The sequence below is a fragment of the Xenopus tropicalis genome, chromosome 9, assembly GCF_000004195.4.
Source record: "Xenopus tropicalis strain Nigerian chromosome 9, UCB_Xtro_10.0, whole genome shotgun sequence".
Classification (NCBI taxonomy): Eukaryota; Metazoa; Chordata; class Amphibia; order Anura; family Pipidae; genus Xenopus; species Xenopus tropicalis.
Window position 1 is genome coordinate 67,215,188 of NC_030685.2, and position 15,262 is coordinate 67,230,449.

The following is a 15,262-nucleotide window of genomic DNA, read 5'->3' on the forward strand; positions in this document are numbered from 1 at the left end:
TGGCCCTAGGGCCAAACGATTGAATTAGCCCAATATCGCCCACCTTAACTGGGCATATTAGGAGAAAGATCCACTCATTTGGTGACCTTGCCAAATGAGTGGATCTTAACGTTTATGGTCCCCTTTACTTTACAGGTAATAAGGTAATTATTATGCACTTACCTTTAGGGTATCTTCTGCTTGGAAATTGTTATGCTTGCTCACCTGTGGACAAGGTACATGCATATATTTGAAGAATTTCGCAACATAAAGACTCTCTTCATCGTTACATAAACTATGTATCGCCTGTAATTTTAAGTATTATGCATATATACCTGAAAGCAAAAAAAAATCTCAGAAACAAATGTCGTCATCTTCAAGTATATTACAATAATAGACACACAATGGACTCCATCAGCACACAATCCAAATAAAACAGAACAGGCAGCCACATAAAGAAGATTTTAGGAGCATTGGGTCCCACATGGGGCATAAGTCTAAATGATTAGAATGTTTTAACAAGCCATGGGTAAAACAATTCAAACAAGAATTTCTTTGGTCTTTGAGCCAGTATAACCCAATATTTAATTTTTTTCTGCCACAATTTGTAAAAATCTGTGGTGTAGACGCTCAAGTCCAAAAGTGCCAGAGTGTGTAGGGAGTGCCTAATACTTAGTAAAAGATTTGGGAAGAATGCCTATTTAAAGTGTTTTACATACGGTGGTCCTCATTCTTCTGGAATAAAAGTTATTGTCAGACGTTTTTGTCGCCTGCAGTAGAGGTGATCTCCGCAGGCAACAAAGCACCTCCTCTGTCATTGCCCTAATGGTTGTATATATTCTAAAGTTGCAAAAAGTAATCCCTCTCCTACTATATGATTAACTGCCCATAAATAATGTCATTGTAATATTATTTCATATTGCTTTGTTGTTGAAGTTACATTTTCTTCTTCAAACAGATATTTATATGTTGTGCAATAGTGACACACCAGTCCTGGCCAGACAGAGTAATGCATTCTCTTCCCCCCCCCCCCCCCCTTTTTTTTGTTTTGCAAATATTGATTGTGTTGCCCAATCTTGTTAATGATTGAAGCAGTTTCCCCATAGCTTGCGATTGAAAACCATTCACAAACATCTGTTAGGCTTCAGATCCATATTGGGCTTAAATATTCACTGGAATTTTAACAAATTCATTCATTTGACAGGTAATTTTTATTTTAACAGAATATTGTTTTCAATTTGCAGTATTCAGGTTAATGACCAAATAGTCGAGGTGGACGGTACAAGTTTAGTTGGGGTGACGCAACTGTTTGCAGCTACAGTGCTTAAAAATACCCAAGGTGCAGTTAGGTAAGTAACAGTCTCCTTGTTTGGCTTCATATACAACTAGGATTTAGTTGCCTTAACCTTTGAATTGCTATTGTTTCTACTGGAAGGATTAAATGTGTGAGGTATGCTGTCATTGTGTTGCTGCTGTTTTGTTACTTAATAGCTTAACCACTTGCTTTTTGTAGAATGTAGAATCTATGGTTTTCTGTATTTTTGAGTATTTTCAGTAACCTTCCAGCTGGCATCACCGCTTTGTGTATTATGCGTTGCCTAAGCAGTTAACATGGTGGCCACAGCTGCCAGCAGGATACTGTCATTATTTATTAATAAATCAATCTGGGAGGACTAAATATTTTGATCAGGTGCTTTTGAAGGTGCCCGAATATTGTAACATTACTGCTGAATCGGCAGATGGGGTAAAGAATTCCTTTGTTTTTACCCGCATGTCTGACGATTTATCTCTTAACATCAGTAGCGTGTGGGAGCAGTTCATCCTACGACCAATAGTGGTGGGAAAGAACTTAATTGTAGCGTGTATGGCCACCTTAAAGCATCACAATGGTTTCAGCAATTTTAAGTAAATATACTCAAAAACCGAAACTGTGAATAACCATTTCTCCAAGGCTTATGTAACTCTGTCACATCATCTTATTTGAGCTGTGTATGCTTAGTTTTTGTAGGTCTGTGTCATCAGGGTGGGGGGTGGCTAGAGTGAGTGCTCTCAAATTACTTATGTTGCATTGGAAAAAAAGTCATTTGAGAGCAAATTCCCTTGTCACCCATCCCCCTAGGACTTCCAACTAGTGAAAAGCCATTAGGAATGTGGCGTATGAATGCAACCTGAAACATTGAAACCGTAAAATCTGATTTAGCAAAGACAAGGCCAGAGTGAGCCTTTAACAGCCATTGACTAAAAGAAAATACTTTCCTATATTTTTACATGGGAATAACTGTGGAATAAATACCGATATATTCATTTAAATTATAGTCCAGTATTACACCCAAGGCACATGGGGGAATTAGTCAGTCGTGGGAAATCTGACCTACCCACAAGCAACAAAACTCTTTAACAAAATCCCTTAGCATTGTTATCAGTGTGAATCGCCGGTGGTAGAACATATGAATTGCATAAACACCGGAAATTCCCTTCTTCAGATACCGGCGGTTGCGCGATTCGTATTTTTACTTACTGCTGGTGTTTCAGATGGATGCCAAATGCTTATGTATTTTCAGGATATTTGTCACCTGTGGGTAACGCAGATTTCTTACAGACAACAAATCTCATCAGCTATTACCCTTAACTCTTACACTGCGTAAATATTTCTGCATCTATTCTGCATTTTAAAGGAACACTAATTATTAAAGATTACCCTATTTTTTTTTTTTACTTAAGAAATATGCATGGAAACAATTGTTTTCTATAATTTTGAAAATATTTCTGCATGTCTTGCTATTCTTGGACTATCTCATATATTTCAATTATGTGATTGAGTATAAAACTATCCATAACACAGGAAGATACAGGAAGCGCCCGAAGCAGCGACGCGTAGACTAATATTAACATCATCCAACAAGTCTAAAGCTGGCCATACACGTGGCAATCTCACGATGTTTCGTACGACCGTCGGTCGCACGAAACATCGTCAGATCCGCCACACACCATTCAGGGCTGAATCGGCAGGTAAGGAGGTAGAAACAATAGGATTTCTACCTCCTTCTGCCGATTCAGCTCTGAAGGGAGAATTTTGGTCAGGCGCCTTCTATGGCGCCCGATCAAAATTTTCTAACCTGGCCGATCGGCGAGTCGACCGATATCAGCAGCTTCCTGCGATATCGGTCGGCTCGCTGACATGCCATACACGCACCGATTATCGTACGAAACGAGGTTTCGTACGATAATATCGGTGCGTGTATGGCCACCTTTAGGCTGATGCCACACTGAGCCTATGGCGTATATTTTCGGCAAGCCGAAAATACCGCCATACACTCCTACCTGTGCCTGCACCCGGATGAATTAAATACGCTCGGGTGCAGGCACATGTAGCCGATATCTGACGAAGATACGAGGTCTCGCATTTTTGGCAGATATCGGCTACATGTGCCTTCACCCGAGCGTATTTCATTCATTCGGGTGCAGGTACAAGGTAGGGTAAGTGTATTCTCGGCAAGCTTTTTTCCGGCTTGCCGATATTACACCTGTGTGGCATCAGCCTTAGGGGAACTGTTTGGGGTAAAACACTTTTGTTAACTACTAAAAATGCTGCACCTGAAGTGCCTAAACTAGCCCTGTATAACCTCCTGTGCATGCAGCCATTAAAGGGGTGCTCATCAAATACCAGAAATAAAGCCTTCTTTTAATTGCGTTCTATTTTTATTTGTAACTGTTTTTCTAATATTGATGTTTTAATTGTTTTTTCTTTTAAATAAAGATTTCTTATTGGGAGAGAAAAACCAGGGACGCAGAGTGAAGTGGCCCGGCTAATCAGCGAAACGCTTGAACAAGAAAGATGCCAACAGCAACTGTATGATCCCCAATACTCAGAGGGCAGTACGGGCCAGGTATTGTTGGGATTTTTTTACTGATGTTTTGCAGCTAAGGGTCAAATCCAGAATTGACTGATGTAGGGGTCTTGGGGGTACATCTTGTTTTTATTAGCCAGCAGTAAATTTACTTTATCCTTGCAGCTAATACAAGTTTTATCATGGTTTTGGATTCACCATAATGGTAGGAGAGGTAGGAGTCCAGTCTGGGGTTGACACACACAAAAGGGGCAGGATTTGAATGGCATTGGAAGCCAGGCTGGCATATGGGTTCTCACAGCAAGCCATTGTTTTTGTTTTTTTTCTTACATAAGACCCTCAAATTTTAGAATAATGACCATGTTGACACAAACAGGCAGCACTTACTTATCTAAGCCTGTCATTGTGGCAGTACAGCTTTATGGAAAGCCAAATTTACTTGCATCTCCTGCAGGAAGAAGATTTTGAAGAAGATGATGAAGATGACCTGAGATCCGATTTACATAGTGGGAAATCAGTAGAAGTTTTTGATCTGCCAGAAAGTGAAGACTCTGATATATCTCTGGACATGGATTCATCACAGCTGGCACTTAAATTTAAAGAGGTACTATTCCAATAAACATAGACACACATGGGCTCATTTATAAACAGTGGGCAAATTTGCCCCTGAGCAGTAACCTATGGTTACCAATCAGATGTTTGCCTTCGTTGTTAAACCTATAGCTGGCCCCTAATGAGCCCCACAGTCTTCTAAATGAGCCCCATAATCTTCACATTACAGTTGTTATAGTGCAGACAAATCAAGGCGCTCAGGTCTCCTGTGCTCTGCTGCAGCCCACAATTACGATTAACTAAAAACAAAATTAAACTGCCATAGTTACTTTACTGAACACTAATGATTGCAGTGTAATTCTGCTTTTATGCGTGTTCCTCTCTGCCCTTTTTATTTTAATGCTGTTCCAACAAACATCAATTTAAAAATAGTTTCCCAGACTGCCACAATTGGTAATTTGTTCCATTGCTCTAATCATTTGCAATCAGAAATAATGGGAAAAAGCTTAACATGACTGCTTTTCTATCTAATTTTAGACCTTTGAGAGCTGATTGCAGAATGGGTTATAGGTTTTACTGGGCCAACGTGGGCTGTGCAAGAGGATCTGGTCTTTTAAGGCTTCATGATGCTCCTGAACAGTTTAGAGGAGCATTTTTCTTTAAAGTTAAAGGTAATTGTAGGCAAGGGTATATTTATCACAGGTTGAGAAATCGACCCGTTCGAAACAGTAAAGACATCAACTTGTGTTTTAACTAAGTTATTCCTGCAGTCAAGATTGGTTGAGTTTAGCTTTACCCTACTTCTGGCCAGAAGGAGACAATGTGCTGCTGTTTTAGTAATTGTAACAAATATAAGCTGTGTGAGTCCATAGATAAATGTATCTACATTATAGCTGTTATAATCACTCTGTTTATTGATTCCTTTTTAGCTTCAACTAAAACATGCTGTCACTACGGCAGAAGTGAATCAGCTGAAAGAAAGGGTAAGTTACTGTGCTGGGGCACACAGTCCAAATATAAATATACCATATATCATTTATCTTTTCCAAACTGAAAGTTTTGTCTTTGGGGAGTAATATCCTGAGTCTGTTCCTAAATATTTATATTGGATCCAGATCCTATTTGTTGTCTTCTGATTAACTGCTGGTTCAATCAAAGGATCCAATGTCAATACGATTTGATTTAACTATTTGCCCAAAAAACAGCCAGGCATGAATGTGAATGAGCCCTAAATGGACATGCCGGCGGGACTTTCAGAATTGTTTTTGGGATCCTAAGCAAAAGTATACCTGCCAAAATTCCTATTTAAAAGAAAAAGGGGAGGCGTTTCCATTGATGTTCCATATATGTTGCTCACCAACCAACCCATTGAATGTTGCTCCCAATGGCCTCAAAGCAGGTTTTTATTTTTGAATTACTGGCTTGGAGTCAAGCTTTTAGTTGCATTAAACCAGATGTACTGCCAAGCAAGAGCCTCTTTTAGGCTAGTCCACATAATGGCTACCTGTAGCCAATCACGGCATATTTTGCACCCCCATAAACCTTTTGCATACTTGTGTTGATCTCAAACTCTCTTTATATTTGAGTGTGGCTCATGAGTAAAAAAGATTGGGGATTCCTGCCATAGATGCTTGTTTCAAGCCCCTTACTGGAAAAAAAAGTTCTAATACGGAAATTGTATTCCGCTCTAGAGGAATGGAACTGGCATGGGGATTATTGCAGCCTGTGGTTCACCACAAACAGCTGCTATGGAGGTGGAGAGAGCTAATCCAGGCTATGAGTGATGCAGCTGTATTACAGACTGACTCCCATGTATGGATACAGATGGGAGCACTCTGTATAGTTCTATAAAGCTGCATACAGTTTTGTGCTACTCTTCGATGACCATATGCCTAGATTGGCCTGTTTAAACCATTGCTGCTAGTAAAATTGAAGCAAGGCAGAGTTGACTTTGATTTTGAGGACACTAGAATATAGGCCCTTTGTTGTTTAACATCTCACAGATTGTAGTGTTAGCTCAACATCCATTCTTCTGCTGCCTTTGCCAAGCATAATTTCCATTGGCCCCCTTAAAGGAACAGTAACACCAAAAAATGAAAGTGTGTAAATCTAACTAAAATATAATGTGCTGCTGCCCTGCACTGGTAAAAGTTGTGTGTTTACTTCAGAAAGTTTACTATAATTTATATAAATAAGCTGCTGTGTAGCCATGGGGGCAGCCATTCAAAGGAGAAAAGGCACAGGCACATAGCAGATAACAGATAAAACACTATTGTATTCTACAGAACTTATCTAGTTATCTGCTATGTAACCTGTGCCTTTTCTCCTTTTTTCCAGCTTGAATGGCTGCCCCCATGGCTACACAGCAGCTTATTATATAAATTATAGTAGTGTTACTGTAGCAAACACACCAATCTTACCAGTGCAGGGCAACAGTGCATTATATTTGTATTACTTTAAAGCTCTTTTATTTTTTGGTGTTACTGTTCCTTTAAAATACAATCTGCCTTTGCTGTCACTAATTTGATTATAAAATACATTATATATTATGACTGATTCCTTTGCACTAGTCATTTTTTAAAGCGTCAACATATTCAGCAGTGCTGTACAATAGAACTGACAAACTACATATAGCAGGTCTTGGCTGGGATTCAGATAGGCCCTTAAATTTCAAGTACACAGAGACCCAAACAGCCTCACATAGGCACAATAAATATTGTCCATCTATGATATCTTAGCAGCCCCTCTGGCATTTTCTAGAATCCACAGATTGCCAGTGCCATACAGATACTAAATGACACATAAGTTAAAGAGTTTACAATCAATAAAAAAAAAGTAGGCTGGTAGTTTCAGGTTCTTTTACATGTGTTATGTTGCAGACTCTGCAACTTTATATAAATGTTATAGAGTGTATACAAATTAAACCTTTGCTACGTTTACCATTCTGCCTACGTGGTGCCTTCATCTCCTTGCAAGATGTATTTTTATGTACGGAATGTTTTTATTTTGTGTTTAAGATAAAAGCCACTGAAGCCGAAAAGTTAGACTGGGAGTCCAATAAGCAGAAATACCAACAATCTGTTGAGGAAAATAAGGAAAAAATAAAAAAGCTGGAGACATACTGGCTAGAGGCGCAAGCACTTTGCAAAACGGTCAATGAGCATCTGAAAGAGACTCAAGAGCAATATGATGCCTTGGAAAAGAAATATGCCAAAGCCAAAAAATTGCTCAAAGACTTTCAGATAAAGTGAGTACCAAGGTTCTGTAATGGCAAAATATCAACTGGAAATCCTCACTGTGATTATTCTGTCGAACCCTGTTTCTAATTCCCAGATGTTGCAGAACTACAGCATCCTTTAGTATTGCCTCAAATGTCTAGGCACTAGGTTTTGTAATTCAGCAAAATCTGGGGGGTCAAAAGTTAAGACAGAGCTGTACATCTCTGCCTATGGTCTGTTTTTTTTTGTTTTCTCTCTGTTATATTTCTTTTTCTTGAACTGTACTGTTCTCCTTTTGAATACACCATGCAGATACACTACCAACAAATGCAGGTAAATATTGTACTATTGATTTTATAGCCTGTCAAGTATAGCATGCTCTCAACACAGAGCATTTCTTTAAATATGTATAGTTAAGGTGGCCATGCATGGGCAGATTTCAGCCACCGATTCTGGTCCTTCAGACAAATTGGGCAGCTTATCTGCCTGTATATTGGCACCCCCCACGGGCCTACCCAACCGATATCTGGTCTAAAATTGGCCAGCTCTCGTCCAGGCAGGTTTGATTTTCCGTCGTATCGGGGACCACATCAGCTCATTGATGTGGTCCTTGTTCCGATGGCGTCTATGCCCTCCATTGTAATTCGATATTACATATCAGGAAAAGGTCCGCTCATTTGGTGACCTCGTCAAATGAGCAAATCTTCCTGTGAATGGCCACTGTTCGGTACAGTGTAGGTGCTAACAAGGTGTGTGGCAGTTTTCACTCATTTGTATCAAGGCACAGAAGTGTTTTTGTGCTTATAATTTGATATTTGGCCCAGGAGCCAAACGATTAGGATGATCCAATTTTGTGGCCCAGTGTATTATATAGTATGTGTGCAATTTAAGTACAATTTTTTTTTTCTGTTAAAATTTGCTTTTAGGGAGCTGGAATTTGAGAAAAATGAAGTGGAGCATAATGAGCTTTTAAAAGAAAAAGACCGACTACATACAGAAAAAATCAATGTGCTAAATAGCAGGGTAAGCCAACGGTGCATGTCAATTTCCAGGCTGTTCCTGTTCACACGGCTTGGGCTGCCTAATTCTTTTTTTTTTTTAATTAACAGTTTATTAATCTGACTCAATGCAAGTAAAAGTTTTAACAGCTTCTGTTGGTTCTATTACCTGCACTTGTAACCTGTAAATAGCGTAGACTGTATGGCTCCACAGTAATTGTAGGAACAGCCAGCTGGGTTACACCATGTTCCATACAATCATTTGCTGTTTTAATGTACAGCAAATGAAGTAATGAACTTCAAGGTTCTTCCCTCCTTTCAGTGAGACTGTTATGGTCTAACCAACTACTAATACACTAGTGTAAATGATACTTTAATGTGTTCAAATATTTTACCATCTAAAAAGGATTTTGTTTAAATTAATAAAATAAGTATGCTTTGTAGGTTGGATCCTGGCAGTACAAACTGATATTAAAGTGTAAATCTGTGTGCTTTAGGGCACCTGTAGGTGCAACACTTGGAGGTGGATTCAGCCCTTCCTCACAGGGCCTTGTGAATTGCTTTCACATTAACATATGTTAATATGTCTTTCTCCTGCATGTGTACTGTCATGTCAGGAAATAACCACAAGACAGTACCCCCTCCCCATATAGAATGATGTTATTCAGATACCTTGGCAAGATCACACTGGCAGATTAGTGAATTATACACACTTACAGATAAGGAAGTGCAAGCGTAAATGTAGGTTTATGATGATTTAAAGAACACATTATAAATCCTGTAACTTTAAGTCAGAGACAGTTTGCAGCCTTTGAAAATTATAATTAAAGTCATTAAAGTACCTGGTCAGAATATGTCTCCACAAGGATCACAGTCACATTATAAACAAGCAGCATGGTAGGAGTAGTCTTATTTGCAGGCAGTATCAAGTACAGCTTATACCATACATTTTGTAATAGGAAATCTTGATTTGCTATTAAAGGTAACTCTTATTAAATACATTTGAAGCATTCCTGAATTGTTTACAGTAGAAGTACTTGATTGGAACAGATATTTGCATTCCTCCTGTGCTAGTTTTAACTTGATGTTACTAGTGTGACACTGCAAATGTTGTTGAACGTTCACCTACCGAGAAATTCTTTATCTTGACAGATTTCTGATCTTGAGTACAAGCTGTGCAAGTATGAGCAAACCGTTCAAGGGTTCTCAGACCATAATCATCATCAGATAAATGAGCACAGTGCGGAAATTGGTGATAATGATCCAGCTTTGGTACAAGCTCGTGAAGCTTTGGAGGCAGAGAGCTCCCCAGTTTGTGACGATTTAGTACCAGGTAAAAAAATAAGTACATTTCCCATAAATCGGTGGCAATTAATTACAGACACATAGATTTGTATATTATATTACACATTTACTGTTTCACTTATAAATTTAGACTGTGCTGCACTGTACAGTTGTTAGAGGAATGGGACAATTATGGGGCTATGTAATAAAAGGAGTTACTGCTCCTGGGCAAACTTAGTGCCTTTTTTTTTACATATGGGGGTAGAACCTCAAAATAGAAAATAATGTAAAGGTATCAAACATTGTTAAAATGAGTTTGCTATTATAAAGCACATTTGTAAAAGTTTCAGAACATTTATCTTTTACATTGTAGTATGTCCTATTTTGTTCAATATGACTTTACTGTATAGGTAACTGTATCTGGTAACACCACACTGTCACAGAATATCTATGAATGTACTTTTATTTTAGATTTTGATGAATGTGTCAGAGAAACCCAGCGATTAGACACTAGTGCACATAAGGCCAAAGCACAGCTTGCTCTCAGAGTGAAACGGCAGCGGCCATCTCGAAATAAGCTCAAGGAGCCTACTGGGGGACAGAACATTGCCTTGGAGGTGAGTATTCATTTTATTTTTGCTCAATATGAAATGATAGTATAGTGCACAAATTCGCTTAGCAATTTGGATTCTAGGATATTAAAGGGGACTCCAGTTTACAAACCAAAATGTGTTCAAGAGCCTCACACAACAATATACCTTTAAAAAGTATGAATAAATACCATTTTTATATGCTGAAATCCAGCTGCAAACCAGTTCTTCTCTTTGTGCATCATTTGAAATCCTGGCAGGGGAGGAGGGACTAAAACATTGATGTTACAAATTGTAACAACTTTCTCACAGCTTAGAGACAGCATGCAGGAACTACATAACCCACAATTCATTGCGCTGTGATGTTCCTTTCCTTGACATCACGTGCAGGGAATTGTGGGATTTGGAGGATGCAGGCTTAGGACAGGTGACTACTGTTACACTTTTCAAAAAGCTTAAGTTTTGTTTGGGTGGCGTTCCCCTTTAATCAAACTATTTATTTTATTTCCCCTTTGCTCCAAATGAAGTACATGAATTGTCCTTTAATGCAATGCTGTGCCTTATAAAGGTATAGGATCTGTTATCCAGAATGCTTGGGACCAAGGGTATTCCGGATTAGGTGTCTTTCTGTAATTTGAATCTCCATACCTTAATTCTACTAAAAAAAATCAATAAAACATTATTCAAACCCAACAGGATTGTTTTGCATCCAATCAGGATCAATTATATCTTAGTTGGGATCAGTTACAAGGTACTGTTTTATTACTACAGAGAAAAGGGAATCAGTTTTAAAATTCTGAACTATTTGATTGAAATGGAGTCTATGGGAGAGGCTTTCCTGCTTTCTGAATAACTGGTTTCCTAATAACAGAACCCATACCTGTACTACCTTAACATAAACTGTAGCCTGTATATTCATGGTTTGTTACCCTGATTCATATGACTCTCATCATACAGGACGATGCAGAAGAAAGTATCCTACAAACAGAAAGTTGCAGCCTATCTGAAAACAAAGTTGAGGAACTGGACGAGCAGACTGTCACGCCCTCTTATCAACATGAAGGTCAAAGAACTGAAAAGACTCGAGAAGCTGAAAGTTTAGGTAGCCTTCGGGAGTCAGATCCCTCCATTTCATCCTCCTCCCTGGCACCCAGGACTAACACTGAACCCATTCTAACCAAAAGTCAGGTTCCCACTGGGGAAGGGGTAGATCAGACCTCCCCTGAAGCTTTTGGTAGAAATACCAAACAGAGAGAGTCTAAAGGCAAAGGAAAAGTTTTCAAAGGTAAGCTTAGGTATTAGGCTTAGCGAATCATTTTCAGGCTTCCAATTACCGGCACTTGGCATCTGACTTGATGGAAAATCGATTATGATGTGGCACACAGTTGCATGAAGTGATTACATGCAACTTTCTTGCATTATGATTGGATCTATTTCCAGTATAAAAACTAAGGCCATGTACCCCCCAGTGTTCAGAGGCATTAAGGGTGCAGCAGCAAAGTTGAATTCTTCAGAATCAGGTAAAGTGTGCATGCTGTGACCACTATGCAGTCAGAGTCCATTTATATCCTGTGGGGAAGTCCTCCACTTACAGCAGAGGCAAAGCTTTACTGCTGCATGTAAGAATGCATCTTGAATGCTGCCCCAAAGCCAGTGGGTATGAGCGTTATGCAGAACCAGACTTGCCATCTGTGTATCATCTAATTCCGTTAATTACAAAGTTGAACATACTTGCATATTGGTAATTAAACTTCGGAGATGGCGGTTTATAAGTCTGGGAGCCACATTTCTAACTCAATATTAGCATAAAGACTTTATGGGAATCAATTTAAAGGGGAACTAACCCCTCGCCGCATAATTAGAAATTACCCCCCCCCCCCCCCAGGCACTTAGATTTAGATATAATGCAGCCAAACCCCTCTGCATTTAGCCACCAGCTACACATAAACACTTCCGTTTTTTACAGCAGCCAAATTGCTGCAATTGGGGAGGCATAGGCAATAGTTTCTGTTTACAGTTTTTTACATTGTCGTGTCACACTTTTGCTGTGATTACTGACATTACCATTTATCTGCATGCACCCCTACTAATCCGTAAGCATGTTTAACTGTTTCATTCTGCGCTAAAGGCAAAAGGTGGTGACATGAGCATTGATTCCTGCTAGACTGGCTGGGTGCAATGGGGATTTTTATTGTGGTGGGAGATTAGGGAATTTTATTATATATCTATCTATATATATATATCTATCTGAGATTGGCCTTCAAAGTTCCATGCTACATGTCCCTAAGTATGATCACCACTTATTTATTACACCACTTAACACCACCTTTTTGCCTTTATACATTTTATAATCAACTTTATTGGTGGCTAATCTGGAATTTTAAGGGGGACATAAAAATCCATCACAAATTTGCCTTAAAAAAAATCAAAACACTTTCAAATAAAAGGAAAGGTAACTGAGCATTTCATTATCCTTTTCTTTCTATAATTTAAATCACGCTCCAGGGTGGATGTTTCTGCAGTGCTGTCCCAAATCAGCAATAGTGCTGGCAGCACCACTTCCATAATATAACGGAGCTTTGCAGGAAGTCCCATGGCAGGCCTGGAAAAACATCTGCACCTCTCAGTCCTGTTTTCTTCTATTCGTATGTGCTCTGATAACTGGTTCTTGGCAACTTTGTCTTATGCCCCTTTAAGAATATGTGTGCCCATAATATAGTATAAGCCTACCTTGATTAAGGTTTATACTGACTAGAGGTACGGGATAGCTCTCAGACTTGTCCTTGAATATTCTGTGGCATGAAAACATATCACTAACTCAGCTATGTTTTCAGATGAAAAGAGAAATGAGGAAAAAACTGTTGAATCCAGTGAGGGCGCAGGAAAGCATAGAAGGCGGTTTCCAGATTTTGGGTAAGGTAACAGCAGTTTGACCTTTAAACCATAAGTGATGTTATAAGGAATAACATGTTTTTTTACAAAATGTATTATTTTTTTTTAAAAAAAGAACAAGCAGATTTTTTTTTATATTTAGTTTTGAACTTTGATGTGGGAGCAGAACAATGGGAAGGTAACAAGAACAACTCCCCGACACTTGCATTGCTAACATAGCCTAGTGGTAGTTATGAAAATAGCACTCGATAGAAAACACCCAAATCCGGCCTTAACTCCTCCAAATACATTAGGAGAAACAATACTTATCTGAAAACAGTTGCTTTGGGACATGCTGGCTCTTTCTCAGATGAGGCAAAATGACTTAAAATAACTGCCTACACAGTGTAATTTAGTAATAAAAATGACACCATAAAAATCATGACAGAATCCACTAACTTTTAGTATGATGTAGATTGGGATTTTCTGAGATAATTTGCAATTTATCTTCTTTTTTTGTGGTTATTTAATTAGTTGTTTTGCTCAGACACCCTAGCAACCAGGTAGTGGTTTGAATGTGAGACTGGATAGCTTATTAAGCTGCAGAGGTCAGTGATTCCTATTTCAAAGCTGTTAGAGGAAGACTGGAGAGGAAGGCAAATAATAATTTAAAATAAAAACATAAAAAGACCAATTGAAAGTTGCTAAGAATATGACATAAATCTATAACAGTAAAGGTGACCTGCACTTTTAAATTTATTTTTGTAATTTGTTTTCTTGCTTGTAAATGGGAAAATTGCCTGCTCTGTTACTTGGATGTCTCCTTAATTTGGGAGTTTGTTTCTTTTGTTGTTTAGGGGACTGCGAAAGTCTGGAGGCAAAGGCAGAAAATCTGATAAAGAGAATCCTAGAGGATCCCTGGACAGTCGGTAAGTATTTTTATGCATGTATAGAATTGGGCACTAGATCTGCTGCATTAAGCGATTTCGTTTCTGTCACCATTTTGAAACTTTACTCTTAATTGCCTATTAATATAATGTGTTGCTATGCACAGACTTTTTCAGACACAGAGATACAAAAAAAGTTGCTGCTTGCAGGGCTATAAAAAGGGGCAATCTACCTTCTTGTTTAACTTGAGTACAATGAATAGGGCTCGTACTGAACATTACATTTGAGGTGCAGGTTGAACTTGGAAGGGCAACAGCCTTGGCTAGGATATTATGACAGGGATGCTTTGAATCCAGAGTTTGGGTTTAGAATCTGGATGAGCTATGGGTTCAGGACATCTTTTTTACCATGTGCAGAAGGGTGCCAAAGAATAACTTCATTGCTGCACTGTCTATATTGACTGCAGAGGGGCAGTTAATAACTCACTTTCCTTTTGTTGTTGTTAGGAATATCTTATAATTGCAATGGGTACTGCCTCCATTCCCATAGGCTTCTTTACATGTCTTTTAAGTTGGCATGTGTATATTAAATCTAGATTGTAAGCTGTAACAGGCACGGCCTATCAGTCTTGTTTTGGGTTTGCTACATTATTAATATAAGCTGCCATATTGGTAGTTTAGTTCAGTTTGCAGAGTTGTCATAAAAGAGATAAAATGCGTAGCAAGCATTCAAATTGGAATAAACTGCTAAATACTTGAAATTATCTTGGCAAGTAAGGTTGACATTATGCACCCTTGTTTACTTAGGGCCATAGGGTTGCTGTGCTCTGCCCATGACCAGCAGAGACTCATGCTTCTCAAGTTAGAGAACAACTTCTTTCCCAGGGCAGTCTCTACTGAGTTCTTCAACATTGCCCCCTCTTCTTCTGGTGTATAACAAACATGTAGCTTTCAGCCCAGAGGTGTGCAGGTTATTTTTGGTAAATCATGTACCCTTCACCCAGGATGGGACTGGAGGGGTGCAGGGCACACCGG

The 15,262-nt window shown here is 38.9% G+C and overlaps 1 protein-coding gene across 5 annotated transcripts in view; it reads left to right on the forward strand.

Moving 5' to 3' along the window:
• Window positions 1-15,262, forward strand: part of ppp1r9al (protein phosphatase 1 regulatory subunit 9A like) — a 49,929-nt gene that overhangs the window by 26,414 nt on the left and 8,253 nt on the right. For 4 of the 5 annotated variants that reach the window (XM_004917713.4, XM_004917711.4, XM_004917712.4 and 1 more), the window contains exons 5-15: window positions 1,224-1,328; window positions 3,737-3,866; window positions 4,282-4,431; window positions 5,309-5,362; window positions 7,397-7,626; window positions 8,524-8,620; window positions 9,748-9,928; window positions 10,351-10,496; window positions 11,427-11,754; window positions 13,304-13,382; window positions 14,198-14,269. In XM_004917713.4, the coding sequence (XP_004917770.2) occupies window positions 1,224-1,328; window positions 3,737-3,866; window positions 4,282-4,431; window positions 5,309-5,362; window positions 7,397-7,626; window positions 8,524-8,620; window positions 9,748-9,928; window positions 10,351-10,496; window positions 11,427-11,754; window positions 13,304-13,382; window positions 14,198-14,269 (1,572 nt within the window). The remainder of the gene's footprint in view (window positions 1-1,223; window positions 1,329-3,736; window positions 3,867-4,281; window positions 4,432-5,308; window positions 5,363-7,396; window positions 7,627-8,523; window positions 8,621-9,747; window positions 9,929-10,350; window positions 10,497-11,426; window positions 11,755-13,303; window positions 13,383-14,197; window positions 14,270-15,262) is intronic. The other variant, XM_002934607.5, reaches the window with a different exon arrangement.